The 9,643-nt window shown below is 43.7% G+C and overlaps 1 protein-coding gene across 9 annotated transcripts in view; it reads left to right on the top strand.

The window, feature by feature from the left end:
* The window catches only part of LOC108308003 (paired immunoglobulin-like type 2 receptor alpha), a 36,400-nt gene that overhangs the window by 16,784 nt on the left and 9,973 nt on the right, over positions 1-9,643 (top strand). For all 9 annotated transcript variants that reach the window (XM_037740312.1, XM_037740309.1, XM_037740308.1 and 6 more), the window contains one exon: positions 4,006-4,197. In XM_037740312.1, coding sequence (XP_037596240.1) covers positions 4,006-4,197 — 192 coding nt within the window. The remainder of the gene's footprint in view (positions 1-4,005; positions 4,198-9,643) is intronic.

The following is a 9,643-nucleotide window of genomic DNA, read 5'->3' as shown; positions in this document are numbered from 1 at the left end:
TGATCCACCCGCCTCGGCCTCCCAAAGTACTGGGATTACAGGCGTGAGCCACCGCGCCCGGCCTCAGCAATGCCTTTTTAAATGGCTGCATGCATCCCATGGTAGTGATATATCATTATTTATTTATTTGCTGTTCTATTTGAAGACAGTTAAGTTGCTGCCCCATCACAAACTATGCTATAAAGAACATCATCCTTCAACACATGCCTTTGAATACTTGGGCAAGCATTTGCATAGGAGAAGTTCCCAGGACTGCAACAAAGGATACACATAGGTCTTTTACATTTTGATACATCTTCCCAAATTACATTCCCAAAGATTCTGCCCATTTTTACTCCCATTGTGCATGACAGTTCCTCTCTCTCTAAACCCTGGCCAATACTGGGCATTTTCCTCTACTCAGGTCAGTTTTTGAAATGGTCTCTTTTATTACTCTGCATTTTTAAAAATTTTGGTTTTTGCTGGGCGTGGTGGTTTACACCTGTAATCCCAGCACTTTGCGAGGCTGAGGCGGGTAGATCACTTGAGGTCAGGAGTTTGAGACCAGCCTTGTCAACATGATGAAACTCTGTCTCTACTAAAAATACAAAAATTAGCTGGGCATGGTGGTATGTGACTGTAATCCCAACTACTTGGAAGGCTGAGACACAAGAATCCCTTGAATCCAGGAGGTGGAGGTTGCAGTGAGCTCAGGTGCACCACTACATTCCAGCCTAGTTGACTGAGTGATACTCCATCAAAAAAAAAAAAAAGGAAAAAATTTGGTTTTTGAGACAGCGTGTGTTGCCCAGACTGGAGTGCAATGGCACAATCAGTGATCACTGAAGTTTCAACTTCGTAGGCTCAAGCGATTCTCCCTCCTTCTCAGGCTCCTGAGTAGCTGGAACTACAGGCATGCACCACCACACCCAGCTAATTTTTGTATTTATCACAGAGATGGTGGGCAGGGGGTGGTCTCACTATGCTGGTCTCAAACTCCTGGGCTCAAGTGATCTGCCCACCTCGGCCTCCCAAAGTGCTGAGAGTATAGGCATGGCCACATTGCCCAGTTTAAAAAAACACACACACAAAAAAAAACTTTTGAATGGATATTAGCATTAGGATTATGGTATTATTTTATAAAATGGATTTGAATTGCATAGTTTTCCATCTTTATGTTCTGGAAACTTCTATATGGGAATTATATATTCCTTAAGTTTTTATAAGAACTTATTCATAAAACTTCCTAAGCATGGAGACCTCATGAAAGGTAGTTCTTTCATAGCATTCTCAATTTCTTCTTTGTCTACTGATCAGTTAACCCATTTATGCTGGGGGCTGCAATTTTTTGTGTGTGAAAAATCAGACCTTGGCAATGACCTTGAGCAGTAGGATATAAATAACTCCCACAAGCTTAGCATTCCAATAATGGAATATTAGGTGTAAATAGCTGAAAGTATACTACATTTTTTGTTTGTTTTTTGAGACGGAATCTCGCTCTGTTGCCCAGGCTGGAGTGCAGTGGCGCAATCTCGGCTCACTACAACCTCTGCCTCCCAGGTTCAAGTGATTCTCCTGCCTCAGCCCCCCAAGTAGCTGGGATTACAGGCCCCCGCCAACACACCAGGCTAATTTTTGTATTTTTAGTAGAGACAGGTTTCACCATGTTGGCCAGGCTGGTCTCAAACTCCTGACCTCAGGTGATCACCCACCTCGGCCTCTCAAAGTGCTGGCATTACAGGCATAAGCCACTGCACCCAGCCCCAAGGTGTACTACCTCTTAAATCAATTTCAAAAAATAATCACTGAGGCTGGTCCCAGAGGCTCATGCTTGTAGTCCCAGCAAAACAGGAGGTTAGGGTGAGAGGACTGCTTGAGCCCAGGAGATGAAGGCTAAAGTGAGCAATGATTGCACACTGTAGCCTGGGCAACAGAGCAAGATCCTATCTCAGAAAAAACCCAAAAGACACCCATTTCACAGAGATTTTAACATTTAACAGCCTATAACTGAGCATATACTCATGATTGCAACTGGCTTTTGTTGTCATTAGATTTGCTAGTCTTGTCTATCTTCTTGTTCATTGCTCCTTTAAATAACTAGTTTCTGCATTTATTTTGCCTGTGGCTATCTGTTCTCTAATAAATTTATTCCGTCATAACTTTTCATTAATATCTTCCTCTGAGTTTCCTTACAGTTGACTCCTGTTTGGGGTATTTTTTTTGAAACTGAATATTTTATTTGTTTTAAAAAATTCTTCCCATTTTAAATAATAAAAGCATTTCATACTATGAATTTAGCTTAGAGTGTTGCTTTAGTAATACTCCAGAGTTTTTTTTTTAAATATGTACTGCTCTAGTTTTTATTTTTTAAATATTACGTTATTACATATGTTTCCTTTAATTATTTAATTTTAAAATGTTTAAATCCCCAATCAAGACATAGTATTTACACTTTTATTAATTTCTCTTAAGAGTGGATGAAGATTTTAGTCCATACTGACTTGAAGACATCCATAATGTGGATGCCCGATTTTTTTTTCCTGTTGCTGAGTACTATGTCAATTTTTTAAGGGTATATGGAACATCTATAAAGAAGGTATAACCTGTTTGTAGGACCTGAAGGTCAATATATATTAATGGTACCTTAAAAACATATTTTCAATATACACTAGGTTTTTTATAGATGTGTTCTCACTTACTAAGACAATACTGGCCTGGCATGGTGGCTCACGCCTGTAATCCCAGCACTTTAGGAGGCTGAGGCAGGCAGATCACCAGAAGTCAGGAGTTGAAGACCAGCCTGATCAACATGGTAAAACCCCATTTCTACATTTTAAAAAATATATAAAAATGAGCCAAGTATGGTGGTGTGTGCCTGTGATCCTAGCTACTCAGGAGGCTGAAGCAGGAGAATCACTAGAACCCAGGAGGAAGAGGCTACAGTGAGCCGAGACTCCACCACTGTACTCCATCCAGCCTGGGCGACAGAGCAAGCCTCTGTCTCAAAAAAAAAAAAAAGAAGACCATCCTGTAAAAAGACATACTGTATGATTCAGCTAATATGAGGTACTTACAGTCGTCAAACTCAGAGACAGAAAGTAGAGCGGTAGAAGGGTGGTTGCCAGGGACTGCGGGACACAGGAATGGGGAGTTGATGTTTAATGTGTTAAATGTTTCCACTGAGGAAGATACAAAGGTTCTGGAGTTGGATGGTGTGATGGTTGCACAGCACTGTGAATGAGCTTGGTGCCACAGAATGGTGCATGTAGAAATGGTTAAAATGACATATTTTATGTGACCTGTATTTGCAGTAACAGATTGTTTTTGATCCTGGAATTTAGTTATCCCTATTTGTGAGTGAGGAGATGAGGTTCTGAGGTCACCCTGCTGATAACTGGTGTAGAATCAGGATTTAAACTGAGTTGCCTGCTAAACTGAATTTGAGGAGGAAGAAATAAAAAGAAACAATAGAAAAAGGAAGGAAGGAAGAAAGGAGGGAGGGAGGGAGGGAAGGAGGGAAGGAAGGGGAAAGGTAAGGAAAAGGAAGGAAAGGAAAAATAATATAAAATGAGGCCGAGCATAGTGGCCATGATTGTAATCTCAGCACTTTGGGAGGCTGAGGCAGGTGGATCACCTGAGGTTGGGAGTTCAAGACCAGCCTGACCAACATGGAGAAACCCCATCCTACTAAAAATACAAAATTAGCCGGGTGTGCTGGTGCATGCCTGTAATCCCAGCTACTTGGGAGGCTGAGAATCGCCTGAACCCAGGAGGTTGTGGTGAGCAGAGATCACATCATTGCACTCCAGCCTGGGCAGTAAGAGTGAAATGCCGTCGCAATAATAATATAAAATGAACTGAGTCATCTGCATTAAAAGCTGTTAGCATTTTACCCTGTTCTGTGTTCCCTGTGTGGGCTTCAGAGAGGAGTTTCCTCACCAATAATGTTCTCCAATGTAGAAAGCAGCACACCATGCCTTCACCCAGATGCCCACGCCCCCAGGCTCATTCCTCATCTCTTCCCAGCTGTCAAGACCATCACCTGGAGACCCAGCAGCACAACCACCACAGCCAGCCTCGGAGTCACAGAGGTCAAAGGGCACTCAAAGTCCTGGCACCTAAGCCTGGAGACTACTGTGTGGGTGGCAGTGGCTGTCACTGCACTTGGAATCATGATTTTGGGACTGATTTACCTCTTCTGGTGGAGGAGAAGAAAAGGTAAGTGCCCAGGACCTACCTCCTCTCCATGCCTCCGGGGGGCGGGGGTTTCCTCAGAGCCCACCTGCAGCTAAGGTGCTTCTGAAATATACAGACCCTGCCAGCTCCCCTGAAGCTCACTGAGGCCGACACTGTGGCCTGTGCTGGGGCATCTGCAATGAGGGCTTCTGCAGTGGGGCAGTACAGGGTCACATGTGAGAACCCCCAGCCCTCTCCACACAGCCAATTCCCCCAACCTGTTCTTCTCTCTCAGTCATTACTCATCCACCCTCCCCTGAGGTTCCGGGGGAGGGGAGAGTCTGCCCTGGGAAAAGGACAGAGAGAGCAGAAGAGACAGGAAGTAGGCTGAGCTCAGCACACTGGCCAACTGGCCACCTGCCACAGCCTGGCTTGAAACTGGAGAAGGAAAGCAGATGAAGCATAAACCACAGACTCTGCTCTCGGAGAACTAGGGGTGTGGGGTTGTCAGTTGCCTCAAGGACTAATTGCTTCATTGAGAAAGAACTATGGTAGTCCAGTTGAGCCCAGGAGTGTGAGACCAACCCCGCCAACATGGTGAAACCTCATCTCTACTAGAAAAACAAAAATTAGCCAGGTGTGATGGTGCGTACCTGTAATTCCAATTACTGGAGAGGCTAAGGTGGGAGCATTGCTTGAGCTTGGGAGGTGGAGGTTGCAATGAGCCACGATCACGCCACTGCACTCCAGCCTGGGCAACAGAGTGCACCCCATCTCAAAAAAAAAAAAAAAAAGAAAGTCTTCAGTGAAAGAAGATTTGCCTTATCAGCTATGAAAGCACAGAGGGGAGAAGCATGGGATCAGGGCTGCCTGCAGTCAGATCCTGGCCTCATACCCTCGCCAGGGAAGTAGCCTTGCTAGTACAAAGGTTGTGGGCCTCAACTTCCTCATGGGAAAAGGGAGTGAAGATAGTACCTACATGGGGTTGTCCTGACAATTAAATATATTGTGTTTAGAATAAATCTTAGCAGAGGGTGTGTACACATGAGCATCAACACTTAGAATGATTCAACAGTGGGCATTAAAACCAGGCAACACTGGCTCTCATGGGAGCACCATTGTATGAATACATTTAAAACAAAAGACAAAACGGTGCAATATTGGCATACACAGATAAAGCAATGGAAGTAAAGAGGAAAACCTAAGTATAAGAGAATGAAAACAGACCCAAATATATGTGGGAATTTAGTTGGTTAAAAGGTTTCTAATCAATGGGGAAAGATGAGCAATTCAATGAATGGTGCTGGACCTATTCAGTAGCCATCTGAGAAAAAATAACATTATCTCCTTAACTCATAATTTGTACCAAAATAAATTCCACAGGGATAAAATATTTAAATGAGAAAAAAAAAAACCCTAGTATCAGAAGAAAATGTGAGATTATTTCATGACCACAGAGTAGAGACAGTCTTCCTCAGCATGACCAAACTCAAAAGCCATGGATTAAAACATTAAAATCTGGCCAGGCGAGGTGGCTCGCACCTGTGATCCTACCACTTTGGGAGGCAGAGGGTGGATCACTCGAGGTCAGGAGTTCGAGACCAACCTGGTCAACATGATGAAATCCCCACTCTACTAAAAATACAAAAATTAGCTGGGCATGGTGGTTTGCCCCTGTAATCCCAGCTATTCGGGAGGCTAAGGCAGGAGAATCACTTGAACCCAGGAAGTGGAGGTTGCAGTGAGCTAAGATCATGCCACTGCACTCCAGCCTGGGCAACAGAGCAAGACTGTCTCAAAAAAAAAAAAATCAACCACTTATTTTTTTTTAAATTCTACATAACAAAAACCACAGTGCTTTTCTCCTGAGAATGAGTAAGAGGGTCAGAGAACTGAAGAGAAAGTTTGACATAGTCACTGAGGAAATGGGAAGTGGAGTCTTGAGAGTTCAGCTCAGATGAGAAACTGTAAATCCATAACAGCAGTGTTATGTATGGCTGCATTTTTCCCTAGAAGTTGTCCACAATTCAGATTTTGAGACCTTAGTGATTTGTGTTGGTCAGGAATTGTCAGTTGCTACCATCAGGGACCAGAAGTAACAGTGGCTTAAACAAGACAGAGTTGGGTTATTTTTTCCTCCTGTAAACAGATCTGGAAGCTGGCAGCAGAGGCCACTGTTCTTAGACACTCAGGTTCCTACGTTTCTGATTCACCAGCCCTGATGCTGACTTCTGTCCTGAAGGTTGCCTCATGGCCCATGATGGCTGCAAAGAGTCCAGTTACTATTCCTGGGTTCCTGGCAAGAAACAGGTGGAAGAAAGAAAGGGAAAAAAATACTAGGCCCCAACTGTCTGTTCCCTTTAAAGAGTTTTCCTGAAAGACCTAACAACAACTTCTGTTTATATCTTATTGGCTAGAATTTGGTCACGTATCCCACAGCTATCTGGAGGGGGGACCCTCCCACTCCAAATACAATTAATTTTCTATAACTAAGAAGAATTGAATAGATATTGGGTAATCAAATAGCATTTCTGCCATAAGACACCCCCAGGATTAGAGATTTGCCAGCTAAGTGTGACAGAATGACAGGAGATCACAGGTCAAGGAGCTAGCGAGAGAGCAGGAATGGAGAGCAGAGGGATCAGCAGGGAATCTGGATAATCTGTAGAAAAGTAGGTTATCAAGGGATAAGAGTTCAATGAAATCTAAGAACAGGTATAGTGGGATAATGACAAAAGAGAGCTGGTATACTTCTAAGCTTATTCTGTGAGGGCAGCATTACAGTGATACCAAAGCAAAAGCCACTAAAAGAAAAAAAAACAAAAAAAACTACACACCAATAACCCTGATGAATATTGATGTAAAAATCTTCAACAAAATACTAGCAAACTAAATTCAACAACAGAGAAAACGGATTATACACCATGGGCCAGGCACAAGAATCACTTGAACCTGGGAAACAGAGATTGCAGTGAGCCAAGATTATGCTACTGCACTCCAGTCTGAGCAACAGAGTGAGACTCTGTCTCAAAGGAGAAAAAAAGAAAGAAAAAAAAAAAGATAGATGAATATGCCAATGGAATAGAATACAGAGTCTAGAAATAAACCCTTGTACATGTGGTCAAAAGACTTGACAAGGGTGCCAAGGGCACTTAATGGGCAAAGGATAACCTCTTCAACAAATGACGTTGGGTAAACTGAATATTCATACCAAAGAATGAAGTTGGATCCTTATAACATAAAAAATTTGACTCCAAATGGATTAAAGACCTAAATGTTAGTTCCCAAACCATAGGGAAAAAGTCTTGTGACACTGGTGATACCAAAAGCACAGGCCACAAAAGAAAAAATAGAAAAATAGGACTACGTTAAACTTAAACATGCTTTTTTTACCAAAGGATACAATCAACAGAATCAAAAGGCAACCTATAGAACAGGGGAAAATATTTGCAAATTATATATCTGATAAGGAAGGAATATTTGGAATATATAAAAACTACAGTTCAACAACAAAAAAATCAACCCAATGTAAAAGTGGGCAGTGGATTTTAACAGACACTTCTCCAGACAAGATATTTGCTATGGTCTGAATGTGTCTCCTCAAATCATGTATTAGAAACTTAGTCCCCAGTGTGACAACTGGGAGTTAGAGTGTTTTGGGAGGTGCTTAGGTCATGACAGCTCTGCCAGACGAATGGATTAATGCCATTATAAAAAGGGATTTCAGGAGTGGGTTCATTGTCTTCTGATCTTCTGCCATGTGAGGACACAGTAACCCTCCCCTCTGGAAGATACAGCAAAAAGGCCCTCACCAGACACCAGCAAGATGCTGGCACCTTGATTTTGGACTTCCCAGCCTCCAGAACTGTGAGAAATAATTTTGGTTTGCTTTGTTTTACTTTTCAGCAACCTCTTGTCCAACAGAAGAAATAAATTTCTGTTCTTTATAAATTACACAGGCTCAGGTATTCTTATATATATTAGCAGCACAAAATAGACTAAGACAATACACAAATCACCAAGAAGCAGATGAAAATGGCCAACTAATGATCAGATAAATGCAAATCAAAACCACAGAGAGCCATTCCTTACACCCAGAAGGGTAGCTACTATTAAAAATAAATAAATGTGGCCGGGCACAGTGGCTCACACCTGTAATCCCAGCAATTTGGGAGGCTGAGGCAGGCAGATTATGCCATCAGGAGTTTGAGACCAGCCTGGCCAATATAATGAAACCCCAATTCTCCTAAAAATGCAAAAATTAGCCAGATGTGATGGTGGGTGCCTGTAGTCCCAGCTACTCAGGAGGCTGAGGCTGGAGAATAGCTTGAACCCAGGAGGCAGAGGTTGCAGTGAGCCAAGATTGCGCCACTGCACTCCAGCCTGGGTGACACAGCAAGACTGTATCTCTAAATAAATAAATAAAGCAAGCAAGCAAGCTAGCTAGCTACCATATGATCCAGCAATCCCACTTTCGGGTACATACCCAAAAGAACTGAAAAGAAAAATCTTGAAGATATATTTATACACCCATGTTTATAATTAATATTTCAAAGTTCCCAGTCTCAACATTAAAAAAAAACAACAACAAAACATCCTATAGAAGTGGAAGGGGAGGCCCCTGGAGTTGAGAGAAATAGTGAGGCCTGGGCTCAGAAGGTGTCTCTGTGTATTCAGAGCCTTCTCAAGAGGCAGTTAGGTGGAGAGGATGTCTATGGACCAGGGGCCCAGTGCTTGGGAAACGCTGTAAGGATGCCAGAGGAAATGGCATCCTGGGTTCATGCAATTCTCCTGCCTCAGCCTCCTGAGTAGCTGGGACGAAAGGTGCCCGCCACCACACCTGGCTACTTTTTATAATTTTAGTAGAGACGGGTTTTCGCCATGTTGGCCAAGCTGATCTTGAACTCCTGACCTCAGGTGATCTGCCCCCCTCAGCCTCCCAAAGTGCTGGGATTATCACAGGCATGAACCGCCACACCCAGCCTAGGTGTTAGGTTGGACGGAGTGAAAGTTGAAACATGAAAATTATACTAGCAGTTAATATTTCAGAGTTTCCAGTCCCAACATTAAAAAAACAAAAAGTCCTGTAGAAGTAGAAGGTGGGGCCCCTGGAGCTGAGGGGTGCCATGAGGTCTGGGCTCACAGAGTGTCTCTGTGGACATGGAGCCCTCCCAGGAGGAGGCTGGATGGTGGAGAGGATGTCTGTGGACCAGGGACCCAGTGCTTGGGAAACGCTGCAAGGATGCCAGGGGGACGAGAGGGGCAGGGCACAGTGGGAGAGGCAGCAGAGGATTCAGGTTGGGATCAGCCAGAGGGGAGGGAAGGCCGAACAGTGGCAACAGAACTGGAATAGCCACAAACATGAGTCCCAAGCACCAGGCTCCCAAGGCTGAAGAGCAGACACAGCCACTACCCAGAGCACAGGCGTGGTATCCCCGAGGACCTGGAGGGAGTGAAGGGTGCCTGTGTCAAGGGGAGGGGTGGGGAG

This window comes from Cebus imitator, unplaced genomic scaffold (genome assembly GCF_001604975.1).
Source record: "Cebus imitator isolate Cc_AM_T3 unplaced genomic scaffold, Cebus_imitator-1.0 Scaffold82, whole genome shotgun sequence".
NCBI lineage: Eukaryota > Metazoa > Chordata > Mammalia > Primates > Cebidae > Cebus > Cebus imitator.
This window is presented reverse-complemented; position numbering and strand designations above follow the sequence as displayed.